Genomic DNA, 15,175 nt, shown 5'->3' with positions numbered 1-15,175 from the left:
AGGATGCTCAATGAACTCAGTGAGAACCTCAGTGAACTTAGTGAGGGCCTCAAGAGCATAAAAAAGAACCAGTCAGAAATCATGGATGCACAATCAGAAATGAAGGAGGCACTAACTGAAATAAAGAATAATTTATACAGATTCAATAGTAGAGTACGTAAAGCCAAGAAGCAAACCATCGATTTGGAATCTAAGGAAGCAAAAACACCCAATCAGAACAGCAAAAAGAAAAAAGAATCCAAAAAAATGAGGAGAGTGTAAGGAGCCTCTGGGACAACTTCAAGCGTGCCAACATTCGCATCTTGGGAGTGCCAGAAGGAGAAGAGAGAGAACAAGAAATTGAAAACCTGTTTGAAACGATAATGGCAGAAAACTTTCCTAACTTGGTGAAAGAAACAGACATACAAGTCCAGGAAGCACAGAGAGTCCCAAACAAGATGAACCTCAAGAGGCCCACACCAAGACACATCATCATCAAAATGCAAAAGTTTCAAGACAAAGAGAGAATCTTAAAAGCAGCAAGAGAAAAGCAGCTAGTTACCTACAAGAGAGTTCCCATAAGGCTGTCAGCTGATTTCTCAAAAGAAACTGTGCAGGCCAGAAGGGAGTGGCAAGAAATATTCAGAGTGATGAAAAGCAAGAACCTACAACCAAGATTACTCTATCCTGCAAAGCTGTCATTTAGAATTGATGGCCATATAAAGAGTTTCCCAGACAAGAAAAAGTTAAAGGAGTTCGTCACCACCAAACCATTATTATGTGAAATGATGAAGGGTCTTTTTGAAGAAAAAGATAAAATATATAAACAAACATAATGGCAATGAATACATATCTATCGACAATGGAATCTACAAACAAAATGAACAGGCAGAACAGAAACATTCTCATAGATACAGAGAACATTTTGTTGGTTGCCAGATGGGAGGGGTGTTGGGGGAATGGGTGAAAAAGGTGAAGGTATTAAGAAGTACAAATTCATTGCTAGACTGACAAACCTCAAAGGGAAAGGGATTGGGGGGTGGGAAGAAATAAACCAAAGAACTTATATGCTTAACCAATGGACACAGACAATAGTGTGGGAAAAGGTGGGAGGGGGGCGGGAGAGGGAAAGAGGGGGATTAATGGGGGAAAAATGAGGAACATCTGTAATACATTCAATAATAAAGATTTTTTAAAAAGAAAAAAGATTAGTGTATGTATGGACTGTAGGCCTATATATTCGAGCACCCCAGGAATCCTTCAATACCAGGTACAACAACTAGAGTCTGGAACTGATTAGCCGAGATTAAAGAGGGACGACTATAGTTCAAAATGTAGATATGCTCATTCAGATGTTCAGTCACCCAGGAAACATTTATGAAATACCTACTATTTGCTTGGCACTGTGCTAGATGGTGGTGAAACAAAGATGATTAAGCTTTGGCCCACAACCTGGTCATGTGCCCTAACTGGGAATCGAACCAGTGACCTCTTGGTGTGTGGGTTGATGCTCAACCACTGAGCCACACCAGGCTGCTTCTATCAGTTTCATAACTTACCTTTGAATTTATGATCCTCCTTTAATCCTGTAGTGAAATTCCCATCAGCACTTATCAAACTTTCTGGGATTTTAGCAGACTCACAATCGCGGGGAAAAATCTGGCATTTAAAGGGATTGAAGGTGTGTGTGTGTTTCCTTTCAGGAGTATGCACTGTGTGAGGAGTGGGGCTGCCTATACCCCATTCCAAGGGAACATTTAATCAGCCTACATCAAAAGCATCTTCTTTACCTTCTAGAAAGAGGAGATCATGAAAAGGCTCTGCAAGTAAGCCTCCAACTTTTCCCCTTTTGGTGGGGCACTGGGGTCAGGAAGGTTAGTCAAATCAGATGGCTTTGCTCCTGCTTAATTCTATGCAAGCATTTGCAACCTCAGATCTGCCCCTTCTTGTCCTGCAGGAGCTGGTTATAGTCTGCAGCTTGAGCAGAGATGCCTAGCCATACATTAGGTACCAGAGGGGCAGCGGGGTCCAGGATTCTGCTGAACTCTGGTCCTGTCAAAGCCATCATTTGTGAAGCTATGGGGGCGATGAGAAAAATGAGCACAGAGAAGGGGTTAGTCCAGAATGAATAAATGTTTTGTTCTCAAACAAAACAAGGCTGGCCTAAGTTCTAATAGTGGTTCTCAACCTTCCCAATGCCATGACCTTTAATACAGTTCCTCACGTTGTATGTGGGCGTATCTGCATGTGGGCGGACCCGCCTGGAGATGGATAGAGGAGCGGTGTCTCGGTTCCTAAGACCATCAGAAATATGTTTTCCGGTGGTCTTAGGCGACCCACAGGTTGAGAACGACTGTTCTACAGGCTTCACCTTTCTCCTCTCCTCTTCCCCCGAAATAGCTTCTGCGAAGGATTCCCGACCCCTCCACGTGCCTTGAGGTCACAGAGCAATCCCTCGACCAGCACCCTAGCTTGGCCACTTCTCACTTCTTGGCCAACTACCTCACCACCCACTTCTATGGAAAACTGACTGCTGTTCGACACCGTGAAATCCAGGCACTGTACATGGGATCCAAGGTAAGGAGGAAAAGCGGGTATTAGGAGAGCACACCTGAGGGAGAGACTGCTGGCCCAGCCCCTGCTGCAGAATTTGCTCTGTCAATGGCTCTTCTACCAGGTACCTCCCATCTTTGGCCTGTGCTATATAAAATCTTTACCTTAGCCGTCTACCATGTCCTAGCTGAGTCCCTTAGGACCTGTCATTCTCTTACTACCCCACCTCCAAAGTGAATTTTACCTGGTCCTCTTAGGTTCTCTTTATGCTTTCTCTGGCATCGGCTGTATCAATTCTGACCATGTGTTAGAATCACCTGGACTTTTTAAAAATACCAGTAGTTGACCTCCACCCCCAGATCAATTAAAACTGAATCTCGCCCTGGCTGGTTTGGCTCAGCGGTTAGAGTGTTGGCCTGCAGACCAGAGAATCCCAGGTTCGGTTTCTGCTAAGGGCACATACCTCAGTTGCAGTTTGTCCCCGGCCCCAGTTGGGGTCATGTGGGTGGCAACCAGTTGATGTGTCTCTGTCACATCGATGTTTCTCTCTCTCTCTCTCTTCCTCTCTCTCTCTTCTTCTCTCTCCCCCTCCCGCTCTATCTGAAGAGAAATGCAAAAATGTTCTCGGATGAGAATTTTAAAAAAAAAAGAAAACTGAATCTCTTGCGACAAGGCCTGGCTCTCTTCCAAAGGGATTCTGATTGATAGAGGGTTAATTGTCTAGGTAATATGATGAAGTAATAGAAAAACAATTATTATAAACTAGAAAAAGTAATCCAGTGAAGGAATGTTTGGGGAGAGATGGGACCCTCTGACATTCTTCTAATAATTCTGATTGGCAGTTAGACATACTGCCCACAAATGGAATGTGTGCTGGGAGAGCCATGAATATGACCGCTGGCCCACTTGCTAAGAGTTCAACTGCAGCCCTGGGCAGTTTGGCTCAGCAGTTAGAGTGTTGACCCACGGATCAATGAGTAGTGGACTTCAGTTGCAATTCGTCCCGGGCCCTGGATGGGGTCATGCAGGAGGCAGCCACTCGATGTGTCCCATTCATGTGGATGTTTCTCTCTCTCTCTCTCTTCCTCTCTCTCCCTCCCACTCTATCTGAACAAAAATGGGGAAAAAAAATGTTCTCAGGTGAGGATAAAAAAAAAAAGAGTTCAACCACATAAAATGTTCTTAAAGATGATACATCTTTTTTTTTTTTATGCACTGTACCTAAATGGGGGATGCCTTGAAAACTGGCAATGAGCAGAGCCAATGAACATATTTCAAGCCTAGGGATAACAACCAAAGAGTCCAAGGATCGGTTCCGGCCAAGGGCGCCAAGGGCACGTACCTTGGTTGTGGTTTGTTCCCAGCCCTGGTTGGGGTCATGCAGGTGGCAACCAACTGATGTGACTCTCTCACATCGATGTTTCTCTTTCTCTCTCTCTTCTTCCCACTCTGAAGATAAATGTAAAAATATCCTCGGGTAAGGATTAAAAAAAAAAGGAAGTTTAGAGTAATCATTTCCCGTGGGACACTGGAAGTGCCAGGTTAGGCAATCCACTGATATCGCCTTATGTTACTCATTCTAAGAAAGCCTCAAATGAATAGAACTCAACCATGCCTACAAGTCACCTGTAGGCTAAACCCACTCCTGAGCCTGCTTTTGACATCAAGATTTATTGGTACACAGATACATGGGTTCACTTACAAGTTACTAGGCCTGTTTGCCCACTGCCCTGGCAGAGTTGACTCATTGCAATAGAGGCTTTATGGTCCACAAAGCCCAAAGCATTTACTATCTGACCCTTTACAGTAACGTTTGCTGACCTTTCCTCTAGATCCTAAATGAGGTATTTGGAACATACTTTTTTTTTTTTTAAGACTTTTTCTATTGATTTGAGAGAGAGAGAGTCATCAATCGGTTGGCTCCTGTACTTGCTTCGACCTAGGATTGAACCCATAGCCTGGGTATGTGGTCTGACCGGAAATCGAACCTGCAACCTTTTGGTGTATGGGACCAACCAACTGAGCCACACTGGCCAGTGCTGAAGTGTACTTGATTGCCACCTGGGGGATTTAGATAGGAGTCCAGCCTTGCTTCCTAAAAAGACTGCTAAGCCCATTTCAGTAGTAACTACCTACCCTTGGTCCCTAACACCCTTCCCCTTCCCAGTAAGAATCTAGGCTTTTTTCTGAGGTTTGTGTACTGTTTTCTTTACTCTGTGGCTGTTCCCCACAAACAGGTTCTGCTGACCCTGCCTGACCAGCACCGGGCCAGCTATTCCCACCTGTCCTCTAAACCCCTGCTCATGCTGGAGCAACTGCTCATGAACATGAAAGTGGATTGGGCCACTGTGGCTGTGCAGACTCTGCACCAGCTGCCAGCCGGGCAGGAAATCGGCTTCACCATGGACGAGGTTGACTCACTGCTTTCCAGATACGCGGGCAAAGCCCTGGACTTCCCATACCCTCTGAAGGAGAAACGATCAGGTAACTGTCAACACCCTGGATGGGGGTTCCACATGGAGGAGGAAGTACTATGCAACATCCTTAGATTTAATTTCCCCTCTTTTATTATTTTGAGTTTATGGAGATTGAAAGAGAGTAGGAGAGTTTTGGTCTCGGAGGAAGTAGCAAGCTGACCAGAATTTTTAAGTGGTAGATAACCACCGTGTGCTTGATAACGTAATGGTTTGGGAAACGAACATACTGGGAGTGGTCTGTGTGTGGCCTTGGTGCAGTGGGCTCTTAGGTGCCATCATTCTGTATAGAGGTTATGCTGAATTCCCAGGGTCTCATCAGCTATCACCAGTATGTGAGCTGACTCAGCCTCTTCAGGAATGAAGAAAATGAAGTAAATTGGGGCTGATGTTCCCGGCCAGCTCTTTTTTCTTACTCTCTACCCTCCAGGGGCATTGTCTTTCACTTCCCTCTGGACATTTTTCAATTTATTTTGTAAAATTCTAACATCTACTTTATGTTCTCATGTGCCTTTATAAACATACTTTGTTGAGGACTTTAAGAAGCAGGCTTAGAGGTGCCTCTGCCATTCCTTGTATACCTGGTAGAATCATGGAGTGACCACCAGTGAAGCCAGCAGGGCTCTGAACTAAATGCCTAACACGGTGAGTAACGATGCTAATGGCAGAACAACACTCTGACATCATTGTCCCTCTCTACAGATCCTGAGATTCATCTGCAGGAAACTGTCGGTCAGGCTTCAGACCTCGAGACCTTGACTAGATCACCGTCAGCCGAGTTCTCTTCTGCTGCTCCTGGTAAGAACAGCTTCTGAGGGCTACCCAGCTTTCAATCCAATCTTGCCTTATTCTGACTTTCTGATTCTTTTGCCTCCTTTTTTTATTTTTAGTTTTAACATCCTTACTGCTTTTCTTGGTTTGTTCAACTTGATATACCCCAGAAAATTCAACATACAGGTGATTCTTGTTATTTATGGTGGTATATCTTTAGTTTCCACAAACGCTGAATTAGTGAATACTGAACCATTGCTGCTAAAGAAACTATGTACACGTGTGTGTGTGTGTGTGTGTGTGTGTAGATAGATATTTAGATATAGATGTATATCAGAGATTATAATCTTGGTTTGTTTGTTTATTTGTTTGTTTTAATCCTTACCCGAGGATATTTTTACATTTATCTTCAGACAGAGTGGAAGGGAGAGAGAGAGAAACATCGATATGAGAGAGACACATCGACTGGCTGCCACCCGCACGACCCCAACTAGGGCTGGGGACAAATCACAACCGAGGTACGTGCCCTTGGAACCTGGAATTCTTTGGTCCACAGGCCGACGCTCTAACCACTGAGCAAACTGGCCAGAGCACAGATTATAATCTTAAATTGAAAACAGTTCATACCAGTAGATCCTATTTTACTTATTTTACAAAATAAAAGAGGAGGTTCAGCGGTGTTCGTGACCTGCCTGAGGCGGCCCACTACTGCCAAGTTGGATATCACACTCTGCCCAGCTAGGCCCAGAGCCAGGCTCTTGCAGGGCACTGCCCTGCCCCCCATCTCCCTCCTGCAGCCATCTCGGCATGCGAGCTAGAATAAGAAAGCAGACATCACCGGTTTCAACCTGAGCTGAGATCCTACTTTTGGGAGATTAAATTATTTACCATCCTGCATGCCTGGGAAAGCACTATAAATATTGATTTTGAGGTTACAAATAAGTTTTAGCAAGTAGGCAAGTTCACAAATATGGAATCTGTTGATAAGGAATGGACTGTGTTTAGTCCTCATGTTTACTCTACTCCTATGCTGCACTTAGTTACTTGTGTCTGTCACCCACACAGGGTACAAGCTCTTTGACGGCCCCAGCCACCTATTGGTCACCCCTTTTTACCGTCCCTGCTCTTTCGCAGTCTCTGACCCCTTGCACAATGACCTACACACAGAAGAAAAGAAGCTCAGCCAGTGTTGTTTGCCAGCGGTTGGAGCAGGATTCTGGAGAGAGATCTATAGCCTCTCTTCTTTTGGGTGCTGCTGAGAGTCACTCTGTTTTTCAGTTTGTTTCTTTCTGTGACCTGCCAACATTGCTCTGCCAGGTGACAAGAAATCTACTTAGATACCATAAAGCAAAGACTGTGGCATTTCATGGCCATTCTTTGAGAATTAGTCATACATCATGATATCCATCAGACTCGAAGAGAGGGCTCAGAATTACAGGCCTATGAACAGCTTCACGCATAGGAGTAAGGTGGCCTGAGCAGCTTTGGTTTACATTTTTTTGGGGGGTGGGGCTAGATTATTATTGTGGAAAATTTCCAAAATACAAAAGTAGAGAGAATAGTGCCGTGAAGTCTCACATACCCATTACCCACCTCATGGTGACCATTCTTGTTTCATTATACCCCTGTCCTTCTACTGGATTATCTTAGAGTAAATCCCAGATATAATCTCATTTATAAATATATTAGTATATATCTCTAAAAGTAAGGACATTTATAAAATAGAACCGTCATACCTAAAAACAAATGGACGATTCCTTTTTTTTTAATCCTCACCAGAAGACATTTTTTCATTTTTGTTCAGATAAAGAGGGTGGGGAGGAGAGAGAAAGAGAGAGAGAGAAACATCGACGTGAAAGGGACACATCAAGTGGCTGCCTCCCGCACACCCCAACCGGGGCCGGAGACAAACTGCAACCTAGGCACATGCCCTTAGCAGGAACCGAACCCGGGTCTCTCTGGACCGCAGGCCAACGCTCCAACCACTGAGCCAAACTGGCCAGGGCACGATTCCTTATTATTAGCAACTATCTAGCCAGTATTCAAATGTCCCCAGTTGTCTCATGAAGATATTTTTAGAATTGATTCTTCTAGAATCAAGATCTAAATAATGTTCACACATGGAATTTGGCTAAAATATCTCTTAAATCTCTTTTCAGTCAATAGGTTCCCTACATTTTCCCCCTTCCTCTCTTTTATATGTGGAGGAAACTAGATCCTTTGTCCTGAAGAGCGTCCCCCATACTGGACTTTGCTGATTGCTGCCCTGTGGCAATCTGGGTCTTGATTCCCTGTGTTGCTCGTATACTGGTAGAGATATCTAGGAACTTGATTTGATTCAGGCCTAATATTTTTAGGTAAATATATTTGATGGGTGGTTGTGTGCTTCCCATCGGGAGATACACAGTGTCCAGTTGCCTTGTGATGTAGTCAGTTGTTAATATTCGGTAACCACATCTGTTATTTCAGTAGGGATTTGTAAAGTGGTGAAATTCTAATTCTCGCATTCCTTCTTCATTCATGAGCTGAACTATTGATCACCTTTTATCCTAACTTCTGCCTCTGACTCCCAGGTGTCCCCATTGTACATTCCCCCAGTCCAAGGGAGAGGAGTGTCCCCCAGAGTCGGCCCCTACTGGAGTTTGTGCCCCCCGCCACGCCCCCGGCCAGGCACCAGTGGGTGCCGGATGAGAGCGAGAGCCTCTGCATGGTCTGCCGCACGGAGCACTTCACCATGGTGAGCAGCATCCACCTCCAGCTCTATCTGAAGGACAAATGAAAGGAGAACTCGAGCTCCTGAGTCTGAGTTTGTAGTCACCTCTTGTCCCCAAGAAGATATTGGTATTTTCAGAAGAACTACCAAATCTAAGACTGGATTTATCTTTGACACGACCAGAGTGTATTTTCTGGATTCAAACAGGTGGTAGATACCCTGAAATAGCCTTATATTCCAAAAACTTTGCCAGTCTCATTAAAGGGGGGAGGGGCAGGCTGGTATAGCAGGAGGAGTCAGCAAACATCAGAAGATCTTGCTCCCAGCTCCATGTCCTTCACAGTAGGATGGCGACCTGGTAGTGGTTATATGCACTGCCTCTAGAGACAGAAGACCTGGGTTCTCGTCCCAGCTAGCGATGTGACTACTAACTTTTTCAGTCTCAGATGCTCACTTGTAAATTTGGGATGACATGTTATTTGGCTCATGTCGCTATAAGGACTAATTACAGTAAACTAAATGTTACCACACTTGACTTAGTATCTAACTAGTATATTACTCAGTGCTGTTGAAAATGAGGATGATGCAATTTTCCTGTGTCTGTTTCCTCCTCATTTATAAAAGAGGTATAACATCTTTACCAACCTCTTTATGATGAAATGTAGTACTTATGAGACATTTTGAAAACAGAACACTTCCTCATTATCATTAAAGTCATATAGAAATCTGATCTGCCATGGCTGAGAAAGTCACTCCTTCCTCACTGTTTTTTGCTGTCATTACATGTTGCCTCCACAGACAAGTAGATCTTTTTTTTTTTTAAATCCTCACCCGAGGACATTTTTTCCATTTTTTGTTCAGATAGAGTGGGAGGGAGAGAGAGAAACATTGACGTGAAAGGATACATGGAGTAGCTGCCACCCGCATGGCCAACCAGGGCCGGGGACAAACTGCAACCGAGGTACATGCCCTTAGCGGAAACCGAACCCGGGTCTCTCTGAACCGCAGACCGACACCCTAACCGCTGAGCCAAACCGGCCAGGGCCAGACAAGTAGATCTTATCAGGAGCTATTGCAAAACTGTTCATGACTTGGGCACCTTTGCTCATCAGCAGAGAAATCTTTAAATCTCAGCTTCTTGAAGACAAACACTAGTGTATTTTTTCTCAGCAGATGCCCAAACACCTGGTGTTCTTAATAAGTCCCAGGGGCTGACATCAGTGATGACTGGATTAACCGTTCTGCTCGCAGTTCCGCTAGCTCACCTTTTCTTCCTCCCCTTCCTTCTCTTCCCTCCGCCACTCCTCAGTTTAACAGACGCCATCATTGTCGCCGCTGTGGCCGGCTAGTGTGCAGTTCCTGCTCCACGAAGAAAATGGTTGTGGAAGGCTGCAGAGAGAACCCTACTCGCGTGTGTGACCAGTGCTATAGTTACTACAACAAAGAGTGAGTGTTCTGCAGCCGGGCTGCTGCGGTTACTGACCGCTGCACCCCCGCCCCAAGTCCTTACACTCCTAGGGGGCTCGTTGCAAAGAGCATCTCAAATCTGGAACAATTGCAGAAAGTTTTAACCTTAACACCAAAAGCCATGAACTCTACAGTGAAATGTTTGCCCTTGGTCAGAGAAACTTCTGAGGAAGGAAATAGGGGTGAGAGGAAGCCAAGTTTAGGGCTCTTACATGATGATCTCTCTGAGATCAGGACATTTGGCTCATTGATTTTAGTTCACCCACCTTCTTAACTACTTCACAGCCACTCTTGCTCCATGTCGTCCCCGCTGGACTCAAAGGGACATACATGTTCATACCTGCTGAATGTTTGGGCATCACTTTCTCTTTTTTAAAGGAATGTAGAACCCCAGATCTTTCTTTTTCTTTTCTTTTCTTTTCTTTTCTTTTTTTTTTTAATGATTTTTTTAGAGAGATAGAAACATCGATGTGAGAGAGATACATCCATCGGCTGCCTCCTGCACGCCCCCTACTGGGGATTGAGCCCAAAACCCAGGCATGTGCCCTGACTGGGAATTGAACCAGAACCTCTCAGTAGGGACGATGCTCAGTCCACTGAGCCACTCCGGGTAGGCTTTTTGGGCTTCTCTTTCATCAGCTTTAATTTATCTAGTCATCCTGGCTTGTTATTCATAATCAGAACAGCCTTTCCAATAATCCTGTATGTTCCTACACACAGTTCACTTGGTGACAAATTTCAGAAACTGCTCATGCCTCTGGCAAGACAGATCAGGGCCGTGTTGGCTAGCTCAGTGTTGTCCCAGGAGAGAAGGGTGAAATGGAGACTCCTAGAGCATATGAGCCAAAGCAACTATCCAAAGGCAATATTACTTAGAATTCTTATGTTTTACTTGGACTTAAATAGATTTTACATTTTGTTCAGTAGTGTAACAGCATTTTTGTGTTTGTTTTAAAATGAACATTTGTTGTCATTAATTATCATGATGATTACTGATCTTATAGGAAGGCAGACGTGCCATGCTTATACTAGGTTCTGTGACCCTGGCATACCACTGCCTCCCTCAGGGTGGGACGGGGGAATTCTCTGTCTACCATACTGCTGAGATTTGAAATGAGCAGTTAGTATTGATGGGGATTCTTTCATTCAATAATCACTCAGCAATAATCACTTTGCTCTCAAGGAGCCCCCATTTAGTGGGGAGGCAGCCAACAAAGAGGAGGAGGGAGATTCAGGAATTTCATTTTTTCTTTCTCTGTTTCCAGTGGACCAGAGGAGAATCCAGGACAACCAGGAGGTAAGGCTGAACCACATTCCCTGGGACCCTTTGTTTATATGCTCAGATAGGCTTTTCCTTCAAGTAAAACTATTCCAAGGCTGATAACCCTTAATGGTAACTCAGTCCGACTGGTTGGCCAAAGACAATTCTTAGCATTTTAATCAAGCTGTTTCCCTTAAAGTTTATCATCATATTAACCTATCATCATGGCCCATTACCTTCCAGAATTGAGAAGGCCAGCAACCAAAGAATTAGGTCCTTAACTTTTAGTAGGTTAATTGTTTGTTTTTAATTCCTAGGTTCCCCTTCACCATCATCCTACCTCCCCAGGCTCCCTCATTCCCCCTAGTTAATCACTATTAATAGTTTGGCCTAAATCCTTCCACAGCAAGTTAGTTTCGGGTAGCCAGGGCCTCAGCCCTCCATTTGAGAGGCATATACCTCTCAGGGTTGGAACACTGTAACACTCCTCCCAGGTCTCTCCTGAGAAGGAATTCTGAGGTCTCTTAAGGAGGTCTCCTAGAGGAAATGAAAAGAACCAAGGAAAGAGAAAGGGCGGGCACATAGCGGGCAAGGATCTGTCTGCAACTCACGGCAGCTCACTGGGCTAGGCTAGACTGGCCTGCTGGCCAGTGGCTGACATGTGGATGGCATTTCTCTTCTCCAGTATTGGACAGTGCCAAGAGTGAAAGCCCCCCATACTCAGCTGTGGTCAGGGTCCCCAAAGCACCTGAGGTGGAATGGATTTTGGACCTGAATGAGGAGGAAAATGAGCTGGTGCGGAATGACTTTTACTATGAGCAGGTAATAGCAATAAAATTCAATGGCCATTGAGTTTCTTTATGATGTGTAGTAGTAGTTTGGCAGGAAATGCAGGTAGGTGAACACAGCCTGGCCTTCCCTTGCTTAGTGTAATAATATGGGAGCTAAAAGTAAACTAGTTAAGGCAGAAAATGAGGAGCATCTTGGGAAATGCACCGGAGGTCAGGAAAGGCTTTGTGGAAGGGGTAGCATTTAAGATGAGCCTTGAAAGAGTGGTAGGAGTTTGACAAGCAGAAATTTGGGGGTTGTGAGGGGACTGAGGGTAAGGGAAGGGCAAAGATTGCAAACCTAAAACAGCTGAGCAAAAAGTCAGTGTCAGAAATTACAGGTCATGATGGAGAATTGGAAATGGTTTCATTTTGAGGGATAGAATGTTAGTAGAGGAAGTAAAAGGTTGGATTGAAATGGCCTATTTATGTTTAGGGACTTGAATTCTACAGTAAGGAATATGTACTTAGTAGGCATCAGTGACCATGAAAGATTTTGGAATGTGCTTTAGAAATATGAATTAGCAGCAGTGTGTCCAGTGATTTGAAGCAGAGGCTTCTCCAGGTGGTCAGACAAGCAAGGTGACCATCATAGTCCAAGCTGGTAATAAGAAAGACCTGTGTTAGTGGGACAGTAGACTGGAAAAAGGAGGCACCTGTGGACATACCCAAGAAGTAGGTGACATAACCTAGCAGCCGGAGCTTTGGAGGTGCTACTTAGAATATCTGAAAGTTGTCTAGTTCCTCTTCTGCTTTGCTGTGGGACATCAGCTCCTTCTTCAGTGTTTTCCAAGCTTTGTGAAACAGGAAGAATAATTCCCATCATCTAACTGCATTTGAAGAATGCTGTGGTCTCTGAACTCGCTGTGTTTCTCTCGTCCTCTACACTGGCCAGGCCCCCAGCGCCTCCTTGTGCATCGCCATCCTGACTCTGCACCGGGACAGTGTTGCCTGCGGCCACCAGCTAATTGAGCACTGCTGCAGGCTGTCCCAGAGCCTCGCCAACCCAGAGGTGGACGCAGGGCTGCTCACAGACATCATGAAGCAGCTGCTCTTTAGCGCCAAGGTGATGTTTGTCAAGGCCGGCCGCAGCCAGGACCTGGCTCTTTGTGACAGGTAAATGGGAATAAGTCTGTGTTCGGTGTCGTTTCTCTCCAGCTTCTCTTCCTGGCCTCACCATGACTTTTCACTTCACCGTCCTTTCTGACAAGACATACTGAAATGTTTACATCTCAATCTGATGTTAATGTAATGCTGTTACCAGATCACAAGTGGTCTTTCTCACCCTACCCAAACAAGCCTGTGCCTTTCCTTCTCTGTCCTTAGTGGATCCTCTAAGCAGAGGATTCTCTAGCCATCCCCAATCAGAAAGAAATTTAAGACTGGTTGATTTGTAATTAAAGTCAGTTTAGGGAGCTCCTTTAATCTCTGTGGAACTTTCTGGCTTTTAAAGATATGTCTTCTCTGAGTGTCCAATGCTTGGCCTTGACCAAAACTCTACCCCAACCTTGGCCCAATTCAGACTGTGGCCTTAGGGAGCTCTGAGTAGCATCTGTAAAGCATGCTGGAGACTGATGCTTCCCTGTGTCACAGGGAGGAGTCTGAGTCATCAAGGTATGATTAGGCCTCACATCCCTGCACAACCTGCTCTGCCTCCATTTATTAACTTGACAATGAGAACTCCCAGTTCCCAGCTTATCCACCCAAATGTGTGACTCATGTTTCTGTTCCCAGCACTCAGTCCTAGCTAGATTTGGGAGCTGTAAGTACCTCAGGAACTTGCTCAGAATACTTGCTTGCAAACTCGGCAGTGGGCAGGGAGTGCAGTGAATCTCAACATCTCCATTTCCGAGCTCTCTGACCTTGGGCACATCTGGTAACCACTCTGGGTCTCAGTCTCCTCCTCTATAAAATAGGGAGGATAGTAATACTTATCACATAGGGCTATTATGAGAATAAAGTGAGAGTATCCATATAAAAAGCTAAGAACTGAACCTACTACTCCAAAAATATTAGCTTTATTATTTTTATTAACAAAAAGCAAAAGGTTGAAAAAGACAGAAGGAGGTGGGACAGAGAGTGGAAGGAAGTATTGAGTTAATTTCACTCTTATATCAAGAGGCACTAGATTCTACATCATTTTTTAAGTTGATAAATGAATAAATAGATATAACATGTTACGTAGAGTGAAAAGAACCAACAGCTATCAATTTTCCAGAAATGGAGAAGGGGGGAAAGAACAGAAATCCCTCTATAGAGCAAAACGATAAAATTTTTGGCAAAAATCAAAATATATCTAAATACAGGATGGGGCAAAGGTTGTGAGTATGTGAAACAGTTTATTCTTATATTATTATTATTAATTAATTAATTATTGTATTATTTTCCATATGAACAACTGTAAACACACTTTTGCCCCACCCTGTATGTCTTGAATATCAGTAATATAAATGAGGTAAAGTTTTATTTAAAGAAAAAGATACTCAGATTGGGAAAGGGGACAGTTTTTTTTTCTTTTAATTTATCTTTATTGTTGAAAGTATTACAGATATTCTCCCCTTTTGTCCCCCATTGACCTCTTCCTCCCTGTTTCCACCCCCCTCCTATCTTCCCCATAGTGTCATGTGTCCATTTTATCTTTTCCTGTTCCCACCTTTTGCCTTCCCTCCAAGGTTGTCAGTCTAACAACCAATTTGTACTTTTTAATCCCTTCACCTTTTGCCCATCTCCCAACCCCCCTCCCATCTGGCAACCAACAAAATGTTCTCTGTATCTATGAGTCTGTTTCTGTTCTGCTTTTCATTTTGTTTGTAGATTCAAAACAAAATGTAGATTGTTGATAGATATGTATTTATTGCCATTTTATTGTTTATATTTTTTATCTTCTTCTCCAAGAAGACCCTTCAACATTTCATATAATACTGGTTTGGTGGTGATGAACTCCTTTAGCTTTTTCTTGTCTGGGAAGCTCTTTATATGTCCATCGATTCTAAATTAAAGTTTTGTAGGATAGAATAATCTTGGTTGTAGGTCCTTGCTTTCCATCACTTTGAATATTTCTTGCCACTCTCTTCTGGCCTGCAAAGTTTCTTTTGAGAAATCAGCTGACAGTCTTATGGGAACTCCCTTG

The 15,175-nt window shown here is 44.1% G+C and overlaps 1 protein-coding gene across 2 annotated transcripts in view; it reads left to right on the top strand.

Moving 5' to 3' along the window:
• The window catches only part of ZFYVE26 (zinc finger FYVE-type containing 26), a 66,848-nt gene that overhangs the window by 35,625 nt on the left and 16,048 nt on the right, over positions 1 to 15,175 (top strand). For both annotated transcript variants that reach the window (XM_036254618.1, XM_036254614.1), the window contains exons 24-32: positions 1,683 to 1,805; positions 2,380 to 2,556; positions 4,770 to 5,016; positions 5,709 to 5,804; positions 8,351 to 8,514; positions 9,800 to 9,936; positions 11,223 to 11,254; positions 11,904 to 12,040; positions 12,941 to 13,161. In XM_036254618.1, the coding sequence (XP_036110511.1) occupies positions 1,683 to 1,805; positions 2,380 to 2,556; positions 4,770 to 5,016; positions 5,709 to 5,804; positions 8,351 to 8,514; positions 9,800 to 9,936; positions 11,223 to 11,254; positions 11,904 to 12,040; positions 12,941 to 13,161 (1,334 nt within the window). The remainder of the gene's footprint in view (positions 1 to 1,682; positions 1,806 to 2,379; positions 2,557 to 4,769; positions 5,017 to 5,708; positions 5,805 to 8,350; positions 8,515 to 9,799; positions 9,937 to 11,222; positions 11,255 to 11,903; positions 12,041 to 12,940; positions 13,162 to 15,175) is intronic.

This window comes from Molossus molossus, unplaced genomic scaffold (genome assembly GCF_014108415.1).
Source record: "Molossus molossus isolate mMolMol1 unplaced genomic scaffold, mMolMol1.p scaffold_m16_p_1, whole genome shotgun sequence".
In the NCBI taxonomy this organism is placed as follows: domain Eukaryota; kingdom Metazoa; phylum Chordata; class Mammalia; order Chiroptera; family Molossidae; genus Molossus; species Molossus molossus.
The sequence above is the reverse complement of the archived record's forward strand: the minus strand, read 5'-3'. Positions and strand labels throughout refer to the sequence as shown.